We start from the raw sequence: 26,125 nt of genomic DNA, 5'->3' as shown, positions 1-26,125 counted from the left end.
CTGAATGCACCCAAACACCCAAAATGCTAAAAAAAAAAAAAAAAAAACGGTGGCGGCGGCTCAACTTTTCCTAAACACAGCCAAAAACAAGATTTATTTATGTGGTGAAATGTCCCTCTTTCACCTGCAAAAATGTTACAATACTAGACTTTATAACAAGCACAAGCATGTAGGCCCGTGCCTAACTGCAAACCAAAGTGATTACAGTAAGAAGAATGTACACAAAGAATTTGCTTAAAGGAACAGCTCACCCAAAGATCTGTTATAAAAAATGCAGTCGTCGGATTACTGTTCTTCATACACTGCTTGTTTGGGGAGCCATTTAGTTGCTGGTGTGTGCACATTACATGACGGAAGAGCAACAGGGGGGTCACACATTACACATCATTTCTGTCTGGTCAACAGACTACGTTTCACAACCAAACATACGCGAGAAGCAATACAGGAAATAATGTAAGTTCACACGTGAGAGAGGAATTCTCGGTCAAATAATTGACCGCAAAATGCTTGCAATCCAAGTTGTCTGTTCCAAAGAAAAAGAAAAAAATGAAGAATATGAAGAAGAGAATGGTTGCTTGTAGAAGCCACTGCTGATGTTTTGTAGCAGGTGTTTTGTTGCCCCAGCATTGGTAGGTTTAGGATTAGTTGTGGTGGAGGGGTTAGGATTAGGGGTGTGGTTAGGATTAGGCAATGAGGTACTGACTTCAATGAGGGGGGTAATAATTTGTGAGGGGGTCGAAATTCGGCACAACACAGGTCTATGACTCCTCCCCCTGAACTTTTCCTTGAGCTCTAACTTGGCTGTAGGTCGTCGCCGAAATAATTTCCAGGCAAAACAGATTTCACACTGCAGTACTCCAAATCAGACAGGTCCAGATTATTAGGGCGTTTTCACACCTGAAAGTTCGCACCAAGGTCCGAACCAAAGTTCATGTTTTGATACATTTTATACATTCGGTTAGTTTTGGTTTCACATTGCAATTATGCGAGCGCACTAAAGAACTTTACATGACAAACTTACGTCCTGTCGTCATCATCTATGTGGCCTGCATCTTGGCATTGATTGGTTTGTAAACGGATGTGCGTCTGACGTCAGCGTGTTGTCAATTCGGCGGGTAACTTTGACAAGAATGAATGGACAGGCGCATATCGTTGCCACTATACTGTTATTATTACTAGGGCTGACAAACGATTAATCGCGATTAATCGCATCCAAAATAAAAGTTTGTGTTTACATAATATATGTGTGTGTACGGTGTATAATTATTTTCTATATATAAATACACACACATGCATGTATATATTTAAGAAATATTTGCATGTATATACTGTGTATATATATATTTATATTATATATAATTTATATTATATATATAAATATTTTATATATAAATAACACATTTTTCTTAAATATATATATGCATGTGTGTGTATTTATATATAGAAAATAATTATACTCCATACACACACATATATTATGTAAACACAAACTTTTATTTTGGATGCGATTAATCGCGATTAATCGTTTGACAGCCCTAATTATTACGGCATTACTCCCTGCAGCACCAACTATACTCAAGGCTAGTTCAAATTAACCAAATGAACGTCCTCATTGTGCAAACATTTTATCGTCGCCGACAGGAAAGGAGGAGAAGACTGCAAGCAATCCTGCGAGAACCACTGAGACTTCCTGTAAATGGTCTGAAAGTCCGAACCAAACAGAAAATGCTTTCACACTAGAAACGAACCAAACCTTTGTTCAGTTTGATCCGGACCGAGACTCCCTCTTTTCATCGGATCAAATTTCGTCTCACACCTGTAATTCTGATTCGGACCAAACAAGGCAGGTGTGAAAGGGCCCTAAATATCTCACGAGCATCACATCGGCGACGCATCAGCGCTTCTCTCAGATTTCGTCTTTGATAATACACACTACACGATTGTCACTCACATGAACGAGCACCAATTTGCCTCCAAATTCAGGCATTTGTCGGCGACTTCCTCAAAACTGTTGGTGAGTGAAAATTGGGGCTAAAATCATGCAGTGTGGTGCTGTGCCAAATTCCGACCCCCGCCAGATTATTACCCCAGATTATTGAGGGAGGTAATAATTTGGAAAGGAGTTATAATTCAGCACATGACTGGCATTACTCACCCTCATGTCATTCCACAAACTTTTGTGAAACACACAAAAAAAAGGATGTTAGGTAGAATGATGTGCCTATGAAAGTAAATGGGGACTGTGATTCTGCCAGACATCTCCTTTTCTGTTCCTCAGAAGAAACTCATACAGGTTTTGGAACATTATGAGAGTGAGTTAATGATGAAAGTAGTTCATTTTTAGTCAACTTTAAGACTGTGGGAACGTTTTTGCCTTGCTTACTCTGCTGTCCCCAATTCTCATGTACACTGAGTCATGCATACCAGGAATTTCTCTCTCATAAAAATCCAACACTAAAGAGCAAAGTCCAGCTATTAGAAAGACATAATGTCTCATGTTTTACAGCATAATATAAATATATCCATCTTGAAATACCATCACAACTTGATCAAATCTTCAGCATGACACATAAGAATTAGCATAACTTACAGCTGTCCATGATTTATGTAAAAACACGTATACCTTCAGCAGCTCAAACTTGGTTTAAAAACATGCAAAAATCTATTTCCGATAACAAGATAAATGTTATCAGTAATGTATAACGTGAGAACTTTGCACTAAGTTGGTGTATTGTGGGTGTTTCTTCAACTAGGCACTTTTTTTAGTTTTGCTGGCCGGAATGAGTGAGCGCAACATCAGCAGGTTGAGGGAGTGTTTACACAACGAGTGAATGAGCAAAACACACTACAAAACAAAAGACTGTAACCTAGTTTATAAAAGGCTAATAAGTTCACCAAACCAATAGGATATGTGACCATTTAAATGCAATTTTCATAACGCCATGAACGAAAGTGACGCGCTGAAAGCGAAATGTTGTTAGGGGAAATTAAGCAGGTCTTTTCTCGAAACATACCTCAAAAAGTGACCAGCCTCCTTGTTGTCAAACTGGCGCTGTAACTTTCTGACGAGAAGTTGTCATTATCAGCTTAGTTTGGACACTTTTGTCTTCATGCCGGAGTTTGTTTCTTCCCATCAAGCGGCCGTTCCGGATTTCGAGTCTAGGCGCGCGGGTCTCCACGCCTACCTGAGCCAGGCCACGCTGACGCGCCTCGTGCCCAACCAACCGCGCCTGAATACTGCTGTACCACATCAAACATGCGAGACACATGCCCACATCATCGGCTAGATTCAACTACAATTCAAATAACATGACAATAATAATAGTGTTGGTAATTAAATCAGTTTGAAAGTGTCTCTTTCTCAGTCACAGTCACAGTCTTCTGCATGTTGCAGCTTGATGCGCCTCCAGCGACGGATTCTGCTGTCAGGTTAACCCAAACAACCACAGCCCATTATACCACAGCTGTTTGGTTAGATTATTACATTATTTCATTTGCCATGAAATATCTTGCTGTTTTTTGCATTTAGTGTATGTGCTATGTGGGTGCTTCTTCAACTGGACACTTTTTTTTTTTTGTCTACTAATAACTACTTTAAATATTGAAATAGATTGTGCTTTTTGTCTTGTGTAGCTTTTAAAATACATAAAAGGCGATTGTTAAATAGAAAAAAAAAACTGATAACGGCATTTAAATAAGTTTTAGTGTGACTTTCAAAATATAGTAGCCTAATAAAAAAGCTTACTTTTTGATTTTGTTTTAATACACTGAATTTGAAGAAACCATAATGCGCATCCATGACAGCGATCAAATATAAAAGATAGCTTGTAAAAATATATGAAAGAACAAGACTGACAAATAATAGTTGTCGTGACAGCTTTGTCAACGCCTACATTTATGCGCAATTCAATCATTTGACCACGTGATGGCGCTGAATTCCTGCATTTTCATTTTCCCTTTATTTGTTGCAATGAAGGTAGGCCTACAACAAGGAAATTGACATATTTATTCTATATTTTTCAAATAAAATATAAAATGCCATTATATATTATAGTTTTTTTTTTCTTACTCTGTCCATACCGTGCTCTTAAATTTTATATATTTTTGCTATATTTTTGTGATGTCAGGTCGTATTGTCATGTCATGCGGACCAGCAGAAAACAGATTCTAATAAAGGATGATGTCCATGATACAGAAATATAACATTCTCCACTTTCCACTTAATGCTTCTGTCCTAGATTGTAAAGACAGACAGTTTAGAACTTCTTGTCTTAAGAGACCCTTTGTCATTTTGTGTGCAATATTCCTTATTGTCCACGGGTGTGTGGTTGTCTAGTTTCATTCGACCACATGATGGTTCTAAAGCCAAACATGTTTTAATTTCCCTCAGATTAAATAATGTCACAATGCCAGAAAGGTTAACTATACTGTAACCTTCATGTGTGTTATCATTTATTAATGAAGTGAAAGCTATTTCAAGTTCCATTGCATTTAGTCATCTAAAATATCTGCAGGCTTATTGAAATTATTTTTCTAATATCATACATGAAACATGTTATCTGGCAGTATTATGTGGTGCCATTATTTAATTTGCTGCAGTGGCTTTCATTAAAAAAGTATGATTTTCATGTACATTGCAAGCCTGCTGTAAGTTGAGTGAGGTCTGACTGAATATTATAACATTAGGAGGGTGCTACTACAAGCATATATGCAAGTTATTTTAAATTGTAATAATATTTCACAGCATTACAATTTCACTATACAGGGTATTTGCTTATAGTATCTGTGCCTCATTTGGGTCACAAGACTACAGGGGCCATTCACATTACTCTCTTCTTCGTCTTTTTTTTTTAAAGAGTCGTCCATCTCTAAGGGTCTTTTGTGTCCAGTCATGCCTTCTGTTTGCCATGACGACCCTATTTTACAGGCTTGGGGTGGTAAATCCTGGGTTTACCAGTGAGAGAAGGAAAGACGGAGAGGAAAACCTACTGTGTATAATCTGCTTCTTCTCTACTAATAATCAAATTCATAGCTTATGCTCCAAGGCTTTCAGCGAACACACTTGAAAATATGGCAGATCCAGCCAGTCAGCGAACACTCTCACAAGAGAGCAATCTGTTAAACCTCTTGCACAAAGCCGCTGAGGAACTGAGAGGAGTTTTACATTCAGCGAAAGCAAGAGAAGACACAGGCCATAGAGATTCAGCTCACACAAGGCTTTTCCAGGTCCTCAGGACGTTTTGTGAGGTTCACACCCAAAGAGTGTGTGTGCTGAGAGAGGTTCTTTGCGGTACAGCAAGCACTCTCACCGGGCATAGGATGTGCTCTAATTTGGTACACACACTCCCAGACACAGAGTCTCAAGAGAAAACAGCTGATGTGGGTAAGTGCTTCATTAGAGGCTCGGGAACTTTGGAATCGGTGTGTGTGTGTGTGTGTGTGTGTGTGTGTGTGTGTCTTGCGTTGTTGGAAAGCTTTATTGGCATGACTGATGGAGTACAACATTGCTGAAGCATTCATATTGCATAACAAAAAATATATCAAATAACTAAATTAAAAGAAGGTAAAAGAAAGTTCAAAATTGCAAAAATATAATACAAGGCTGTTCCCTCAAGTTATAATTATGGTGTTGATTCCACAAAAATTGCAAGGGCTCTCAGATTATGACAAGCTCAAATGTAATTGGCTCACTTGAAAATCTATACTAGAAAACCTTAATTAGGCTACTTTTATTCTGCAAGAAAACATTAACGCATTGAAAAATGTGACAGTAAAAACATTTTTAATGTTACAAAATATTTCTATTTCAAATCAATTATGTTCTTTTGTATCCTGAAATCTAAAGTATCCTAAAAATATCCCAAAAAATATTAAGCAGCACAACTGTTTTCAACATTGATAATAAGAAAAGTTTCTTGATCAGCAAATCAGCATATTAGAATGATTTCTGACGGATCATGTGACACTAAAGACTTAAGTATTTTGCCATTACAGGAATAAATTACATTTTAAAATATATTAAATTAGAAAACAGTTAATTATTATATTTCACAATATTACTGTTTTTACTTGATCATAAGAGTTTTCTTTCAAAAACAATAAAAGACCCCAAACTTTTGAGCTGTGGTTAATTTTTGGGATAATAGATATACCTCCTCTTTGATCCTTTGGACATGGCCCTGAATATCCACTCTTTATCTCTAATAATATATTATTTTTGCACCGTTTTATTTTCTGATCTAGGCCTTTTATTAAATCTGTACACATGTTTTGTCTATTTGATGCAGGGTAAAGGAATAGACAAAACTTGTGCAATAATCTTTCATATGCACACAATCATGACAATACTGAGTATATTGTGTATTTTTAGATGCTTCCTATGGATCCCAATTTTACCAAGACCACGTGACTGATGTCATTCTTAATGTCCTGGAAGATGTCCACGTCATTGTAAACCAGTTCATTGTAATGAGCAAGAGACTTGACACTGGTATTGCTTTTCTTACTGAAGTCAGTGAAGAGAGAGGTGATCTTACCGGTACTGGACCTCTGGATACTGCAGACCACATAAAACCAGAATCATGTGACATTAGTATTCCACTGGACCAGCATCCTGAAGACCACTGGCTTGCAAATGTGCAGTCAACAAGGCTTTCGGATTCAGTGAAGCGCTGTAATGTGTGTATGGATGACAGAAACACGAGTGAAGAGAGCTCACGTGAGGAAATAAGAGTACACTCACCATATAAAACTATGGTGACTGACTGCAAAAACTCTCTGAACATGAATGGTGAGGTGGAGGAAGAAAAAGAGGAGAAAGAGAAAAGCAGTGGAGAAGGCTGTGAAAGATTGAAGCGTACATTGGTAACGGTTGGGTAAGTCTATATTAGTAATATGGGGCAGGCAGGTGTGGAGTAATGATGTTTCACGTGAACGGTTGATTGGTCGAACGATAATACAAACGATAATACAATACTTTTCCATTATTCTTTTTAAAACAGTCTTGTGCTAGTGAGATAATATTTCACACAACAAATTAATACTTTGTCTAGAAAATCGTACTGTCTTTCTAATCTATAGGCGTACAATCTGTCAAAGAAAAAAAGGAAGAAACAAAAACATTTTGGTTCATTATAATTTTGTGAATTTCTTAAAGGGGTTCTACTATTAAAATATAAACTTGATTTTGTTTTTGGGGTGCACTATAATATCCATTCATGCTTGATTGTTCAAGAAACACATTATATTTTACATATTTTACATTTTTACAGCACCTCTCTCCCCAGTCTGCCCCGAACGTGCCATGTAGTTCCGGTTTCGATGAAGCCCCTCCTTCAGAAATAGGAAATGTGCTGTGATTGGTTAGCTGGCCTAGTGATTGGCACTGGTTAGCGCGTGTTCGGGAAATGTCCCGCCCCTTCATAACTGCGAGCTCTGACTGCTCAGATGTAAATATTAAGAATGGCGTCAATTTCAAACCAATGGAAGCCTGATTCAGACTTAAAGGGTACATAACATGCACAGTTTCACCTAATCTCATGTTAATCTTGAGTACCTATAGAGTAGTAGTGCATCCTTAATATCTCCAAAAAGTGTTTAGTTTTATTATAATTTTAAAAGAAAAAACAGCTTTCCGATTCTCTCCGGGAAAAGCCGAGGTCCTGGAGGCGGAGCTATAGACGGTTTCATCGGACGCACGCGCGTTGCCAGGGTTACGCGTTGGCCCGAAGTTAACTTCCGGTCTGTGTTTGTTTATCGGTAATAATAGACATTCTCTGGTAATAATTATGGCGCCGACTACGAACGCAATTAAAATGAAGGTGATGAGTAGACTGAAGTTGGGCTCAGGTTGTTGTGCTGTGGGATGCAACCTGACCTCTGGAACAAATACATTATCGAAAATAAAAATGTTTCGGTTTCCTAAAAACGAAGGGAGACGGCGAGCTTGGATCACCGCTGTGCGAAGAGAGGCTTGGCAACCAGGCAAGAATTCAAGGATCTGTAGCACTCACTTCGTTACAGGTAAGAAACTCATGATAAGCAACAGATAATAGCTAGCTGACCAGTAACAAGCCTGCAATAGTTATGTGTTTAACTAAATTGATTACTACACACGTAGCTGTAACATTGTATACATTAATTTTACACAGTAACGTTAGCTCAATGTTAGTTGATACGCTTTAGCTATGATTTAAACTAGTGTTATGATACCTGATATCCATCAAGCATAAAAGCCACAATGTTTTTCCATCAATGCTATACAAATAACCTACATTATTTAACTAACAGTCACCTTTGGCTTGTTCTCTGGGGACATAACAAATACAATAATGCATAGCTCTTCTGATGAAGCTTTAAATTAAGTATTATATGGACTTTTACTACATTTTCACTGACGAATTTACTACATTATCACTGATATGTTTTATCTGTAAAGCTGGTTTAAAACAGTGTGCATTGTGAAATAAATTTGACTTTGATCTAATTTCAATGTACTAGTAGGCTACTAATATTTTTTTTAATCAATACGTTTTAGTCAATATCATAGAAATGCACATGAAACCAGAAAAGTTATGGATTATGCAAAGCATGTATGTATTATGCTAGCAAGGTGCAATACTGTCAACACAAACTGTGTCTGTCTTTATTTTAGGTGCGCCATCAGTGGACCCATGCCATCCAGATCATGTTCCATCAATTTTCGCTCATAAAAACACCATTGATGGTTCACAGAAGTTGGAGCGATACCAGAGGAGACAGAGGAGACCATCTGTGGTTGAGTCTATGGATTCACCTTCCTTAGAGGTCACCCATGCTGACCCTGAAGAAGGATGCACTGCTGTGGGTACAGATCTGTCAATGGCAGACATTGACCAGCTACAAAATGAAAACACTGAATTAAAAAGAAAAATGGCTTTACTGGAGAAGAAACTGGAATCTCAAGAAAAACGACTACAAGATCATATGTTTGGCAGTCCGTCTGATTTTATTTTAAATGATGACAAGCACACTCATTTTTACACTGGTCTACCATCTGCTTCTGTGTTTTTCACCCTCCTCACTTACCTGACAACAACATGGAACGCATCATCAACCATACTTACCCTTCCCGAGCAGTTTCTTGTGGTCCTGATGAAGCTTCGTCTAGGCTTAACTCATCAAGACCTCGCTTTTCGCTTCAGAGTGAGTTGTGGAACTGTCTCAAACATCTTTCATGAATGGCTCGATGTGATGGCTAAAGAGTTACAATGCCTTGTCCGGTGGCCATCCAGGAAAGACATCAGAAGAAATCTCCCCACCCTCTTCAAGACTACAGGTTTCCAACAAGTTAGATGTATAATAGACTGTACTGAAGTGTTCATTGAGAGGCCAACTAGTTTGCAAACACGGGCAGTCACATACTCCCACTACAAATCACATAATACTGTGAAGTTCCTTGTTGGTATTAGTCCAACAGGAGCTTTTACATTTTTATCAAAAGTCTGGGGTGGCCGTGCTAGTGACAAGGTTATAACAAAAAATTCAGGGTTAATTGACCTTCTTGAACAAGGAGACCATGTAATGGCTGATCGAGGCTTCAATTTTCCCGAATATTTTGCCACCAAATGTGTTCGTCTTCATGTACCAGCATCTACAAAGGGAAGAAAACAATTGACAGGATTAGAGGTGACACACTCTAGAAAAATGTCCCGAGTGAGAATCCACGTGGAAAGGGCCATAGGAAAACTGAAGTCATTCAGAATTCTGCGGAACACCCTGCCAGTCAGTATGGTCAAACGGAGAAATGATAACAGTCTTTGCACAATAGATAAAATATTAATTGTTTGTGCAGCACTTTCAAATCTGGGGAAACCACTTGTACCAAAATAAAGCAGGACTTAACCACAACTTAAAGGGATAGTTCACCTAAAGACCCTCATGTCGTTCCAAACCTGCAAGACCTTTGTTCATCTTCGGAACACAAATTAAGCTATTTTTAATTACTTAGGCTGTCAATGGAGGAACAGAAAGCTCTCGGATTTCATCAAAAATATCTTCATTTGTGTTCTGAAGATGAACGAAGGTCTTACAGGTTTGGAACGAAATGAGGTAGAGAAATGAATGACAGAATTTTCATTTTTGGATGAACAAACCCTTTAATTTGATACTTTTACCTACAGGATTACATTTTTTTATTATTAAATATATTAAAATACCAAACACATGCATTGCATTATCATATTTGTAGTGTTGAACTTGTATCACAATGTTTCAAATGGATTGTAACTATAAAATGAAATGATATATTCACTACCAACTATTGATTAACTGACTTATTGATTAACTGATTTATTGACTGATGAATAAAGTACTATAGACTACAATTTCCGTTTTTAATGTATTTATGTATTTGATGTAAAAAGTGAAAAAGGGCAGGAACAACCTATGCTTTAAGGAAAAAAAAAACCTCTTTTTCTTGTAAAAACTGATTTCAGATCAGCACTATTGAGCTGCTTTTGAGACAATTTTCATGTAGCTGTCACTCAACTGCAGTCTTCCCTCTACAAATTCATCCACAACTTTTGGCAGCATGTGTTTGAAGTAAAAGCTACGTAGCCTTTGCATATATGTGGAGACAAAAGCATTGTCATGAGGCACATCAAGTTCCAGGTGCTGTGCTGGGGTCCAAATAACCAGACAGGATGTTTTCAGCCCGAGACAGTGCATCCCTAACTGTATCTGCCTGTAGTAACCTCTGGGGCCTTTAGGGTTCACAATGTACTGCCCACCCTCCACTCTGATGTCTTGGTTTGTGCCAGTGAGTGCATCATTAAGGGATGAGCAAGCACTGAGTGTGATAGGGCATTTTACCTCTAGCAGCTTGTCATCAATGATACCATCAGGGCTTGCTGCAAGCCATGGGTCTCCTGCACACACCACCAACCCCTTGTCCACCACTATGCAGCCCCTCTCCCTAATCTGATCCTTAGCAAGACCCTCGCTTTCCTTCCCATACCTTGTGGCCACATTCCCCTGGAACTTTGGGTAGAGGTGTTCAGTGAGAAACTTAGCTGGGTCAGTTGTCTCACGCTGAGGCACCTTGCTGGCTGTGCTTGCTGTTATGTGTAGCTTGCGCGCATCATGCCAGAGTGGTTCTATGCTCTGTTTTCTAGTGTTTCTCTCTAGTTCCACCACTTGATCTGGGTTCAGTTTAATGAAGGCATCATAAAATGCTGTGCACTTTGGACAGCTCAGAGCACTATCATGCTCACTGTGGGGCTGAGCTAAGCTGCTGAACACGTTGAGTTCCTCTCCCTGAGCATCCTGTTCTCCCTGACTGCTGGTGAAATCCTGACTACCTGACTCGGAGGCTGTGTCTGTCTCACTGCTGTCACACATGACGGAAAAGAGAGCACAGCCTGGCACAACTTCCTAAAATAAATGGTGAAAAGATCTTACCTACACTGCCATATATATATATATATATATATATATATATATATATATATATATATATATATATATATATATAATATATAGTACTGAATCTTTTACATTAGACTAGCTGATTTGTTAGAGATATATGAACTATAACTTACTTTCAGGGCTTTAAAAAGCTTTTTTGGTGACCCATCTGGATTTAGTGGGGGAAGGCAGAGGGGAGCTTGTAGCTTGATCTTCTTGCCAGGTTTCAAGAAATCACACTGAGCTACTGGTTGTGGATCAGCCTGAAAGGATATTTGAAATGTACATTATACATAAATATACAGTACAGGTCAAAAGTTTGGACACATTACTATTTTTAATGTTTTTGAAAGAAGTTTCTTCTGCTCATCAAGCCTGCATTTATTTGATCAAAAGTACAGAAAAAAAATGTAATATTGTGATAAAGTATTACAATTTAAAATAATTGGTTTTCAATTTATTATACTTTAAATGATAATTTATTTCTCTGATGCAAAGCTGAATTTTCAGGATCATTACTCCAGTCAATCACATGATCCTTTAGAAATCATTCTAATATGATGAATCATTATCAAAGTTGGAAACAGTTCTGCTGCTTAATATTTTTTCATAACCTGTGATACTTTTTTTTCTGTATTTTTTATCAAATAAGTGCAGGCTTGACGAGCAGAAGAAACTTCTTTCAAAAACATTAAAAATAGTAATGTGTCCAAACTTTTGGCCTGTACTGTACATGATAATACAAATAATTAAGGAAAATTGTTGTACAAAATACCACCAATTGTACACTGATATTTGAAATAGGATAACAGGAATTAGTATACTAGGATATGGTTATTAAATATAATAATTGTTAAAATGCTCCCCTTTTTAGTCACCCGTGACCAAACACTTGGTTTTGAAGTGACAGATGGGCCACTCTGGAGTCCATCCTGAACACACTGCTCCGCAGCAACCAAAATTGTACCCACATGGCTACACACCTCTCCATTGCTGTATAGATACAGATAGACTTTTTATCAACGGGATAAATGCAAGTATTGAAAAAGTGTACCTAAATGCTATTGTAAAATGTAATGTTAGCTAGCCAGCCATACTTACCCTGCCATGCAGTTGCAATGCCCACTCTGGATTTCGCCGGACTTCTTCGCAATGATCCAGGCGGAGTAGCTCTTTGAAAGCGTCTGACCCGCCTCGATTTCCCCGTAAACGACACAGGTATTTCCATCCGCGTGTGTTAGAATTTTTTTTACTTTTCCGGAATGAAAATAGTTATAGGCATCCAAGCTGCGATATGCCTTGAACGCCTCCCTGGTGTACACACATTCCTTCTCGACTAAGTATTCAAAAATATTTACCTGACTGACCTCCGGTAAATCAGACAGGTCTGTAGAAAATAATGTTTGCCTCAAAATTTTGTTGAACGGATCTGGTAGTGTAACGTTGTCACATTTAAGTTTGGCCAAGTAACGGCTCTTTTCTTCTATTGGTAGTCCCAAATAATACTGGCTAGACATACTTGCTAATGTAATTTGCTTGTTACTTTCTACAGATGAACTCTGTTGTTATTGATTCTACCGGAAGTTAAGTTTGGGCCACAAAAGCGCGCATGCGCAGTAACGTTTGTTTATGTTGTTGCCGTTGAAACCGTCTATAGAGTCAAGCGGTAGCGCTGATTTCCAGCAAAAGACAGAAATCTGATCCAGTTGTACTTACGTGACTGGGGTCTTTTATCACTGGGACCGCTCCACGTTTTAATAGCAAACGATTTTCAAATCCAGCGTCGAGGCCTTGTTAATAAAACATTCGTCACTGAAACGACCAGAACACACAACCGCACTTCCTACACTCCGTTGCTGCCCCGGAAAAACAAACTGCATCCACTGTTCCTGTAACACTGGGTTCTTTGGAAAGCTGAACACGGTAAGCTTTCCCTCACATCCAAATACACACATTTTTGGAGACATTCTTGAACAAATCCTATGCAGCGCTGCGATGATTTCCTGTTGAAGCGCGTTGATGTGCGCGGTCTCGCTCTCCTCTAGTCGACGTGCTCGCGGGCGCGCTTTTCAGAGAGAAATGCTCATATAAGGAGTTCCACTCTGATCTACGTCATTAGATCCACGATCTAAAAAAAAACAGCCGAAACTTGTACCAACCCGGAAGTAAGATTTTCGGCACAGAAATTCTCCGTTATTCATCCAAAATATATTTTTTAAACTTTGCCCATGTTTAGCATGAGAATCCATCTCTTTAACAGTGTAAACAACTCTGAATACATGAAACACCATTGTACCCCCCCTTTAATGTTAGCAAACAAGAGGATTGTCCAGAACGGTTTTCATGCATGGACTTTGCAAGCTCTGATTTTCACAGGACGTTTATGTTTAGTGGTATGTTTGTTTGTTTTTTGTAATTTTCTTAAACATTTTAGATACCATGTTAATGTTATAACGTTACACTATTAATCATGACATTTGTCGGAAAACTATAGTAATACAAACAGTAATCGATCACAAAACCAAAGTAAATTTTCCTAAGGGGCGGTGAACAATCTTACAAAAGATAGAGCTTAAGCTACAGTAAGAACTACAGCAATACTGTGATGTTGGCTAGCAGGCAAGTGGAGCCAAACAGGTTCTGGAAGCTGTTCTCCATAAAATGTGCAGCACACAGATAAACGTGCGGTTTAAAAAAAAAAATTGACCACTCTTAAGTTCGTCAGCCAGGCCTTGTCCCCTTTTTTGTTTATTCTGTGGGCGGGATTATTTAAATGAGTAACATTGTGACTTCATAACGCCCAAAAAAACTCAATGTAATCCAAACGAGCGAACTTGTAGTTCTTGGAAAGTGAATTATGTTAAATAAATGTCCCCCTTTGGAGTGGACTTTGAGCTTCTTGCAGATCTTTTTTGTGCTCAAACAGCAACATTACACACTAACTAAAGTTGAAAAAGTAGAAAAGAATAATAAGACCCCTTAAAAATGCTATATTGCAGTCATCTTGGACTTAAACTGACACCTAGCGTGGTTTATAGCATAATTGCAAAAGCAATAGTTTTCTGTTACCAGTGTCATTGTAGAAATACGCTGGTCATTCAAGCATGATTCATTTATTTTGTGAGCAAAAGTGTCCAATAGCATGTTGGTTACTGAGATAAAGCAAGTACTATACAATGGTCATGTGATCTCAACATGGTGGCTCCCATGAGGCCACCTGCTATCAAATAAATCAGCTTTTATTAGGCCACTGATATGACTGGATGATCACATGATGAGTGTGAACATGATTTCAAAAATACTATTCATTTCCTTATGCGTACATTTATTAATGAGGAAATAATACTGAATCCAGCATTAACAAGTGTGTTTTGGTAACATGCAGGCTTGCAGACAGAGCCAGATCTTCAGAGTCTACCAGAGTCTGCTATATAACCGCCCCATCAGAAGTTGTGAACATCTTGTCTTGTGAGGTGGTTGATGGTCTGAGTTCTCTCATGGTGTCAGGATCAGAGGAGCTAGTCAGCACTGTTTTCCGCATACAAAACTCCAGCCATGTTAAATGTCCCTTCCCACTCACCATAGCAGTGCCGTTCCAGGCGAGTTACCGTGGGAACTACAGAGAGATCACCGTGAAAGTGGTGGATCCAGAGCAAAGAGTTAGCTATATCACACCTGCATCCACTGAAGGCTTCTATGGAGGACAAAGGGTCTGTAATAAAGCCCATTTTCTGTTTTATTTTACTTACTTTTCTCTATTTTCAGTCATTTATTTGTGTTGGAAAGGGCTTAAAACATAGGTCATTATCCAAGCGTTATACATTATACTACCATTATATTTTCATAGATTTTTGCTGTGCAGCAAGGTTGGTCTTATTTTTAGGTGTACAATTATTGCTTATGATATTTTTGTGTAAGTATGATGGCACTGTCTTTTCCACAGGGTTGGTTTGCAGTGGTGCGGGTGTACTCTCTGGGTGTGTTTGCGGTTCTGTCCCGTTTGAGGACGGAGAGTTTTACGGTCCCTAGGACAGGACTGTCTCACAAGCTCAGTGTGGACTCCAGAATATGCCTCGACTACTTGCCTGGATCCTTCACCGCACCAGTTGTCGCTCAAGTGACGGTACATTCAGAATTTATTTTCAATCAGGCTGAATCACAAAATAACAGATCTATCAGGTAAGATGATGTAAAAAAAGTTTTGTAAGAATAAAATGCTCTTAAAGATAGCTGGTTATGAAAATTGTATAATGTACTGCAAATAAGCTGCTTGTAAAGCCACCTTTGGTAACACGTCACTTTATAATAATAATAACTAATAATAAAGTTATTAATAATAATAATAATAATAATAATAACTTAATAAATCATTAACAAACATTATAACGCTTAACAGATAATTAGTTCATATATATTTACATAGCTAGAAATATGAGAGAATGTGCTTGTTAATGTTTAATTATTAAACATTACATGTTGATTGATTAACAGGTCATTATTTAAAGTAAATTAAAATGCTTACAAATGTCATTAAATTTCAGGTCATATATATTTTTTTTTACAAAAGTACAAATGCAAAAAGGAATTTGGTAGCTATGAGTTATCTGGATGTTCTAAAGAAAACTGAACAATATAAGAATGACTGGTGACACTTTAAATTACGTGTCTTTAACTATGTACTTATGTCAAAAATAATGTTTATAAAAACTGTTTATATTACATTGTTTTGATAAATGAAAATTTGATAAAAGTACTTTCTTGAAAAAAATATTTGTTTTCTCTTGCTGATGTATGATTCAATGAATATCATGTTTAAGGAAATATAAGTGTTGAGGCAATATAAACATGTTTTGCACCCAAATTACAATTATGTGGTGTTTTTATGTCTTTTTGGAAACTTAACCCTTTACACAAACGTTGTTACTGTAGCTAAAAGTCAATGCCCATAAAGGTACTATGTGATTAATAGTAAACATTTACAAATGATGAGTAGTTTCAACTTTAGATTGGGTACTGCAAAAACATGAACACATAATTTATCAATTATTTGTAAAGATGTGTAGCCTAAATAGGGTGAATTCAGGTCATTTTGAACACTTTGCCTTTGAGATGACTGGGAAAAAGTGTCTTAAAACTAAATTAGTAAACGTTTAGAAACATCTACAAATAATGAATAGTTTCAAATAGATTGGGTACTGGAAAAACATGAACAAATAATTAATAAATGATTTGTAAAAAAAAAAAAAAAAATACGACAACAAACAAAGACCAAACGTATTACTTTTACAGACTGTGGTTATGTGTTAATTAATAAAATGATAACATAAATAGTGTGCGAAGTGCTTAAAATGATTAATTAAACTTTTTTTCACAAAATTTGTAAATGTAAGGTTACATATTAGGTAATACATGAATCAAAGTTTTATATTAAATAATGATCTGTTAATAATAAGTTTTAAATATTAACAAGCATGTTATCTCATAGCTATTTGAATATATATTAACTAATAATCCGTTAAGCATTATATAATGTTTGTTAATGATTTAGTAATGAAGCTTTTAAAAATTGTAAACCATCAGTCAAAATCATTTGTAAAAAAAAAAAAAAAAAAGTGCTTGATCATATGAATTGAAAGTTTAATGACATTTGTAAGCATTTAAAGTTTTCATTAAATAATGATCTGTTAATGATTATGTAATGTTCATTAGTTAACACAAATAATGTTACCACTGACAAGCACATTATCTCATTTTTCTAGTTATGTATATATATTAAAGGGTTAGTTCACCCAAAAATTTAAATTCTGTCATTAATTACTCACCCTCATGTCGTTCCAAACCCGTAAGACCTTCGTTCATCTTCTGTACACAAATTAAGATCTTTCTGATGAAATCCGAGAGCTTTCTGACCGCCTTTCCACTGTCTCCGACATTTGCGTACAAATGACACGTTTCGTGGTAGTTGCACTGAACTTTCTAATTCGTCATGAAGCGACTCTCCACTTTTTAACCATGATAAAATAAATGATGAATATATCCATATATATGAATATATATGTTTTCTGGGGCCTAATCAACCAAAAAAAAAAAAAAAATTAATAATTATAAAACAAAGATTTTGCACATAATTATTCATAACCACAAAATTTACTGAGAGAGGGTCTGAAGAATAATGTTTAGTGGAAAATATTGTTAATATTTTCACCTAAGTGCATACTGTGTATAGAAGCTTTTCTTTGTCTCCTTAGGTACAGCCAGTGGATGCCTTTGTTTTATCCTCTCTTAAATCCAAAAATGATTCCTACCACACTGCCCTCACATCAACCCCCTTACTTTACATAAGCCATCCATCAACCCTGAAACTCAGACGACCTTTGACTCTTATCCTGCCATGTCCTCCTATCTCTGAGAAGAGAAGAGCTGGAGAAGATACTGACCGACCCACTCTTATATCAGGCACTTTCTCACCCCAGCAGATTAGGTAAAGTTACATTCTAAACTGCACTGTAAAAACTTTTTTTCAAAGTTGCAAGTAAAACAAAGATTACTGGAGTCAGTTTGACAAGAAAATAATATTTTTAAGTCTTTCTACTTAAAAAATGTCTTGTTTAATTTAATTGCTGTTTCGTTGTAATCATTTGTGAAGTTTACCAGCAAAATCTAAGTAAATCCTACACATTTTTTTTTGTCAGTGTGGAGACTGGAGATAGAAGATAGATTTAAATTAGTAATATAAATATAAATAAGTGTTTTTCCCCTCTGCTTCAGAGTTGATGGTGCCTCAGTAAAGACTCATAAAGAGTGTAAAGAGCAGCTGGCAGTGCTGGGCAGAATAGAGAACCATTGGAAGGTTCTAGATAAAGTCAGTGTAAAGAACCTACAGAACAGCTTGGTCTGTTTTGAGCTACCAGAGAGCTACGAAAGGTACTGAGTGACCAAAATCAATCTGTGCAAATGTAATATACAAATATTAAAAAAGAAAACAAACTAAAAAAGGTCACACTTTAGTTCAGGGTCCAATTCTCACTATTAACTAACTATTAACTATGAATTTTGCCTCGATAAACTCCTAATTACTGCTTATTAATAGTTAGTAAGGTAGATTTTAAGTTTGTAATGCTTTGTCTAGAATTTGACTAAATGTCACAATAATTATTTTAGGGAGGGAACCACCGGCTTTGATCTGTGCAAGTCAAAATACTCAGTAAGGCAAGCAATTGATGCAAAAGTAAGAATAATAACTTTTATTTTATAATTACTAGTATAAATATAGCTGCAAGCAGCAATTATCGGGGCCAAGCGCAAGAAGACGACAGCACATGCCAACATGGCTGGGATTGTCAGACCAACTGCAGCAAGGAGCAATTAAAGACATTTAAAGATGAATTCAGGCAAAATGCCTGAAAAATCATATACATTAACTAAAAATATGACTTAATGGATTATCACTTTCGAACAATAGGTGGCGTAGTTACAAAATTGATGTGATGTGGTCAGAATGAGGTGACAATGACAAACCTTAAGACCAGTGGCATTACAATAGGCAGATTTATTCAAAAGTTATTAGCATTTTGGGAAATTTTGTTATAACTTTTTTACCACAAGGTGGCGCTGCCCTGAAACTTTTTGAGTACCTTCAAGGCATGGTGCCGATGACTCATACCGAGTTTCGTAACGAAACGCTAATGCGTTCATAAAGTATAACATTTTATATCACCGTACTGTATTGAAGTCAATGGGAATTTCATGTTTTGTTCTATTATAGCGCCACCAAGAGGCTCAATCCCATAATTTTTTTTTATGTGTCCTCAGAGTGAGCCCATACATCTGTGTGTCAATTTTGGTGAAAATATCTCAATTCGCTTCAGAGTTATAGACATTTATATGAAAAAACATGACTGGCACCTAAAACTGCCACCACGACACCTGACTTTGATTGGATTTTACTAACTCTTACTATCAATATTTTTGCATTTGGGTATTGTCATATAGCCAACAATCTATGTTTCCAAACTTCTGACGGTGGTTTCATCTCGATTGGTCTAACGGTTTTGAAGATATTGGCAAATGTTTTTTAAGCGCTAAATCACAACGCAACACAAACCGTAAGGCGAAACCTAGCATTTTTGATATCGTTGGACTCGGCAAGGATTCAGGAACCTAATGAGATGAAACTCAGTCAACCACAGCCAGAGTTATAAGCATTTGAAAATTAAATTTTACCACTAGGTGGCGCTGGTTCGAAACTTCTCAGGCTCCTTCAGGGCATTGTGCTGATGACCCATAACAAGTTTCGTAACAATCCGTTCATGGGTTCTTAAAATACAGCATTTTGGTACAAAATTCAAAATGGCCGATGCCTTAAATGGTCAATATGGACAAATTGGATATCAGTCGATAGGCCTCAAGCCGCCTTTCCACTGCACACGACAAACGACAGCCGTCGGACCGGAAATCATTCATTTCCAATGGAGAGTCGTACGGGAGCCGCGGGGAGTTCCGATCATATGCGTATGTGTAATTTCGGATCTGATTTGATTCTAATCAAAACTATGAGCGCGAAGCTAGAATTACCAATATTTCAATACTTTAATGTAAAACGCTATTCCTGCAAAATGGCGGTTATTAATAATTATGGCTGAAAAAAATATTTGATCATTATTAAATCAATATTTATATTGATTAGCTCTATAAAATTGACTATTTTTATTTTTGATGTATTGAGGGTCATTTGCTTTGTGTGGATATATTCATGCATGCATTACATTCATTAAAATCATTCATTTTACCATTGTGAATAGCCGAGGGTAACGGTTGCTTCACGACCAATTTCAAAGTTCCGTGCGACTGACACTAGGGGGCGAAATGCGACAATCGTATGCGAATGTCCTGTGCAGTGGAAAGGGGGCTTTACGGTTCAAAAGTTATCAGCATAAATATGAGTGAAACTTTGAACAGGTGGTGGTGCTAGAGGGAATGAGATAAACACACCAAAATTGGTGTATTTAATGTTGGGACTGTCCTCTATCAGAATGTCAAACCGTTACAACGTTCCCGCAAGCGGTTTTATGGGCTGCCATAGACTCCCAGTCAGAAACGGAAGAATAATAGCAAGCAACCTTCGGTGCTTGGCCCCTAATTAGGTATGGGATTAAGGATTAAAGGATGTAGTATATGGTCATGCAGAATAAGGCATTAATATGTGCTTTTTAAGTACTAATAAACAGTCAATACGTAGAAATTTGCACTCTAATAAGCAACTAGTTCATAGTGAGAATTGGACCCTAAACTAAAGTGTTACCACTAAAAAAAACCTATTGCCCTCTCACCTTTAAAACCTTGCTCTGCCCTCAGGTTAATAGCCCTTCGCATTCAGTCCTCTGTAAAATCTTCCTACCTGACGTCCTTAGTTGAAGAACTGGAAGAAGCTGTAAAGATCTTCTCAGTCACAGTTGTGCTCCATCACGAGCGTCTGGACCCCAGCAGCGTGGTTGTGGCCACCCTGCCCAGCAGAGATGTTAGCGCTGCGCTGTGTGAACTCCAGGCCCTGGGTTACTGTGGCCCTCCAGAGCCCTCGTCTGGACTCTCCATGAGGGAGGGAGAACAGCTGTTGCTCCGGTTCAGCGGGAATATTACCTGCAATGGTAAATTAAACTAATCTTGTGCTATTTCAGAGTAACTCATGCACATTCCATACTTTCTATATTAATTAGATCTTTATTTCTAAATAACTGGGAAACAGCAGTGCCTAAAAGGCTGTTTAATCAGTCCATTTTCATAATCTGAATCATCATGCATCATGCCCATTTAAAAAATATTATAATATTAAATAATATTTTAATGCATCTTTGCTGTATATAGGTATTCATTTTACTTATTCTATCTCGCCCAAGGCTCATGGAGTGAGTCAGGCCTTTCGCTGTTAGATTTGTTAGAATGTTAGCTTATCCACCATATGTGTACTTGTTTCTGTGTGTTATCCCATAGGTAATGAACAAACAGATTCACACATAATCACATTCCACAACCAAAGAAGAAACCAGCTGTATTTGAGATTGAAAGAAGTGGACCCCTTCGGCAATTACAGCTCTCTTTACTACAAAGGCGTAATCAGTTTATTCAAGGTCACCAAAGGTCAGCTGGTCTGGAATGGTGACAGGGCAGCCGTGTCTAAGGACTGTCCTCTAGAAGAGCCTGTCTGCCGGATAACGCTCACTCTGCCCAAGGTAAAGACTTATTCTTAAGCCCAACTGCACAGACAGACCAAGGCAGGCAATCATCAGATTACAGTACGTCAGAAATGTGTGACAGAAATGTGTTTAATTGCTGGAAACCAGCGCGTGTGTGTGCGTGTCTTGTATATAGATATATATACATACATATACATATGTACATAGATACATATACATACATATATACATAAAGCCAGCAGTACCGATCAAAGGTCTGGAAACATTACTAATTTTGAAAAAGTTTTTGAAAAAAGTCTCTTATGCTCATAAAGCCTGCATTTATTTGATAAAAAATACAGAAATACAAAATATTTCACAATATTACAGTTTTTTTTTAAACAGTAATATTGTGAAATATTATAAGAATTTAAAATAATAGTTTTCTTTTTAATATACTTTAATATAATTAACATTACTCCAGTCTTCAGGGTCACATGATCCTGTCATGATATGCTGATTTATTATCAATGTTGGAAACAGTTGTGCTGCGTAATATTTTTTATAACCTGTGATACTTTTTCAGGATTCTTTGATGAATAAAAAGATGATGTTAAAAAAGAACTGCATTTATTTAAAATATAAATCTTTTGTTACAATATACACTACAGTTCAAAAGTTTTGGGGTTTTCTTTTTCACACATATACAAACTTTTCATGCTAGATGTTATTAATCGATTTGACAGCACTAATAAAAAATTAGCCTAAGTCATGTTTTCTGAAAAAAACGTTATCAAATTTAAACAAGTTTATGCTTAAAACAAGAAAATATCTGCAAATGAAAAAATCTGTAAAATATACAGTATTATCTGTTAAAGAAAAATAAACTTAAATCAATATTTTTTCTTTTTTTTAAGCATAAAGTGAATTTTTATACATTTGAAATTTTTAGATATTTTTAATGGCAAACGAGTCAAAAATAATCACTTTTTGAAACGGTTTGTAAGTCGTCGTTGTTGTTGATTGTTTGTTACCTAGAGTGCAAGAACAGTCTGTCAGCCTGTGAGTGTGAAAGTAATACAGCACAGTCAAACAGGTTTGTGAAATCTACTGCACCATTTGTTTCTCTCTCTTCTATTTTCCCTCCATTTTGGTTTGCTAAGATCTTTCTCAGATTTTCATCCTCCTGGATTTCTATCATTTAAAAATGACAGAATAAGTGAGAAGGCTGTGAAGGTGTTCTGTGCACACACACACACACACATGCTAACAGTGTTTGTCTTCCAGACCCTCTCTCAGATGAGCTGTTATCATGGCTCTGTGATGAGCTCACTGAAGACGACGCAGCGCTTCTCTTTACGTCTCTCCATCTCCGTCGCTCTGCTGTCCAGATCGCTCGACTCCGTGCACCACACAGCCTCTCAAAACAGGCCTTTCACATTCTGACGGCGTGGAGGCGGGGCCTTCCTTCCTCATCTCCGAAATGCCCCGTGCTGGCCCACTGCTTGACCCGCGCAGGGAGGCCAGACCTTACCAGAGAGCTCCTGCTCAGGGAAGCTGCCGATTACAAAATAGAGAGGAAAGCGAGAGAAACATGAAAACCAGGCCACCAGGAGAGACCCATGACATTGAAAATGCCTTTATTACATCAGAAATGTAGGGGCGGTTGTATTATAGTAGTGAGTTGACATTTGGCTTTTTATATACTATACAATGCATCCTTGTTCATGATACAAAAGGCCGAACCAGTGAAATATTATCACATTTCAATTTTATTCTATTTTAAAATATAATTTATTCCTGTGTTGGCAAAGCAACCACTCCAGTCTCGATCACATGATCCTTCGGAAATCATTCTGATTTGCTGCTCAAGAAACATTTCTGATTAATATCAGTGTTCGAAACATTTGTGCTGATTAATCATTTTGTGGAAACATTTCTTTCAGGATCTTTTGATCTTGATCTTGAGAATCTTCTGTAACATGTCTTTTACTGTCACTTTTGATCAATTGAATGCATTCTTGGTGAATAAAAGTATTAATATATTTTTAAGTATTTGAATTTCTTTAAAAAAAATCTTGCTGACCTCACTTTACTGAACTTTTGAGCGTTAGTGTATGAAGTAAATTAAAATGCAATTTGACTCTTTACTGATAATAATGATCATAATGGCTTTGCAATGAAAGTATCATAGCAAAGTATATAAATACATTAATAGTCAATAGTGCAATAATACAGTAACTGACTGTTTTTTTTTTTTTATATGCAGCAAGAGGTTCTTGGCCTTAACATTTGGAGACATGAACTGCCGAACCGCAGAGCTATACGTCACAGCAGTCTGAGGACAGCAGCATCAGACCGGAAGTTAAAGGTGAAGCTGATGACTCACTAACCTTAGCCTTCACTATAACTATAAGCTCGACCTTAACGAATGCCTAAAACCACTAAACCTACAGTGAAGTATGGCTCTGTGGCTCTGCAGTTGGTTGTTATTGGATGCCAGAGATGTATAAATGGAAGTGACCAGTAGATGGCGCCGACATGTCCATGAAAAAGCAGCTTTCAAAGAATCATGCACTGCTAAATAAAAGCTCAATATACATTTTACAAGAAGTTTAGAATTTGTTGGCAAAACTGAAAGTAGCCTAGAACTATGAAGTAAAAATGTCTTTGGAGTAGAACAAGGCAGCTTATTTGCTTATAGGCTCAAAAGAAAAATTGGCCTTTTTTTGTCAGGGTACAGAGTCTACTGCAAGTTGCCAGGAAGTGTGAGGACGCAACTCCTGCTCCAGAGCCTAATAATAAACAGATAGGCTGGGATTAAACATGTAACAGTCCATCCCTAATTCACTGGATTTTACATGAATTATTATTTCTCAAGGTGTATGTTAGAGCACACCCACTAAAATAATGATTGTTATTAGGCATCTGTGCGAGTGTTTATAGAAGAAAAGAAAGCCATTTTGGCACTAGTATTGGATTATCTTATCTTATCTCTTAAAGCATGTCACAATGTTCTTTCACACTGACAACAGTTGTTGTTATTATTTTTTCACTGTTCAGTGTTACCTTAACAAAATAGCTTGCAATGTATGATATATATAGGCTATTTATAAAATGATGCATGATATTATAGACTTATTAAATAACAACTTTGAAGAATGATATGAAATGGCAGGTTTACTCATCTAGAGACTGCTGAGTCCTGTATTGTAGTGGTGTCACTGTTACATGTGACAGTGACACTGAAGCTTCGAGTACGCAGCGCAATTTCTCATGAAGTTCCGTGCCGCACGTGATCTAAAACGATGCCTCACTTTCTTTCCAGTCACGTGAACGCTTCCATTTCCTTGTCGGAATGTTCGAATACAGACCACTACTCATAAACTCAAAGGGTTTATGGAAGTTCAAGTCCATTCACTAACATTATATATAATAGCCTATAATATTATCATATATTCTGCCTTATAAACAGTAGCCTATAAAAACAATATATAATAAACAAAAATAGAGCACCAATCACTTGCCTCTGATTGTCATATTATTATTATTATTATTACATTGAATTTATTGCAGAATTTTAATATGCGAAAAGAGAAAACTGAACATTTGAAGTTGTCAGGCTTTTTGTGCTTCATGGATGAAACAACGGAGCTGCGCATTTATGGCTGTTATACATTTTACCAACCACAAGATGGCGCTGTTTTCGACAGTCCTGATGCTTCGGAACAATCAGAGAAAAACATCGAATCTTCGAGAGGCTTCTTCGTTTCTCCATTCCTGCTAAACGTGGGTTCCTGCTTAATGCAGTCCAAATTTAATCTGACTCCAAACTATACTTGCCTGACATTGGCAAGCAGTAGGGACAGTTTTACCAAATCGGTTAAATGGAGGTCAGGTCAGCCTGTTCATGACGCCTCTCTGACGGCGATGATTAATTCATCCATGCAGCAGCACACACACACACACACACACACACACACACACACACACTGCGAGCACAGCGAGCCACACCGCAAGCCGCGTGAGTCTGAAGGGCGTTGCGGGAGATGCTTGACGTCACCAGCAGCCTGCCTCTGAGGCACGTGGAACTGTGCATGGCTCATTCACCAGCACCAGGTTTCAGTCTAGCTGTGCAAAACATTTTAAAACAACAGTGTTGGGAAATCACACTCATTGTACAGTTCATTTCTAAGAAGCGATTCAGCAATTATTTTAGCTTTCGCATGGTCCATATTCAAGCTCTAAACCATATTGTTGGCACGAATTGCTGTAGGTTTCATTATGTGTGGGTTTTTTATTTTATTTTATTTTTTATTAATAATAAGGGTGTTAATTATCACATGAATTCAAATGCATGTGGTCTAGTTCAGTTTGCTGCATCCACGACTAAGCTAAAAACGGTCATAAGGACCTACATACTATATTTAATTTATTTCTTGCTTGAATCTAAATCTACAGCAGTCTATTAGGAATATGTAGCCCTGCCCACAACACACTCTCTCATTCTC

The 26,125-nt window shown here is 37.2% G+C and overlaps 3 protein-coding genes across 3 annotated transcripts in view; 2 read left to right on the top strand and 1 right to left on the bottom strand.

The window, feature by feature from the left end:
- Nucleotides 1-3,460, bottom strand: part of arap2 (ArfGAP with RhoGAP domain, ankyrin repeat and PH domain 2) — a 101,617-nt gene extending 98,157 nt beyond the window's left edge. Inside the window, exon 1 of the mRNA XM_079867451.1 lies at nt 3,015-3,460. The gene's annotated coding sequence lies outside the window, so the exon portion shown is untranslated. The remainder of the gene's footprint in view (nt 1-3,014) is intronic.
- A 4,262-nt stretch (nt 3,461-7,722) lies between these two features.
- LOC307156045 (uncharacterized protein) lies at nt 7,723-10,362 on the top strand. The gene is made up of 2 exons (XM_079867228.1): nt 7,723-8,022; nt 8,654-10,362. Exons 1-2 carry the CDS (start codon nt 7,788-7,790, stop codon nt 9,868-9,870), a joined length of 1,452 nt encoding a protein of 483 aa, XP_079723354.1. The 5' UTR covers nt 7,723-7,787; the 3' UTR covers nt 9,871-10,362.
- A 4,091-nt stretch (nt 10,363-14,453) lies between these two features.
- dthd1 (death domain containing 1) lies at nt 14,454-23,624 on the top strand. Its single transcript, XM_079865819.1, has 9 exons — nt 14,454-15,155; nt 15,389-15,568; nt 17,694-17,926; nt 18,214-18,369; nt 18,607-18,673; nt 20,792-21,089; nt 21,433-21,671; nt 22,653-22,710; nt 22,902-23,624. Exons 1-9 carry the CDS (start codon nt 14,943-14,945, stop codon nt 23,210-23,212), a joined length of 1,755 nt encoding a protein of 584 aa, XP_079721945.1. The 5' UTR covers nt 14,454-14,942; the 3' UTR covers nt 23,213-23,624.
- Nucleotides 23,625-26,125: the final 2,501 nt, after the last annotated feature.

This window comes from Squalius cephalus (assembly GCF_949319135.1).
Source record: "Squalius cephalus genome assembly, chromosome: 3".
NCBI lineage: Eukaryota > Metazoa > Chordata > Actinopteri > Cypriniformes > Leuciscidae > Squalius > Squalius cephalus.
The sequence above is the reverse complement of the archived record's forward strand: the minus strand, read 5'-3'. Positions and strand labels throughout refer to the sequence as shown.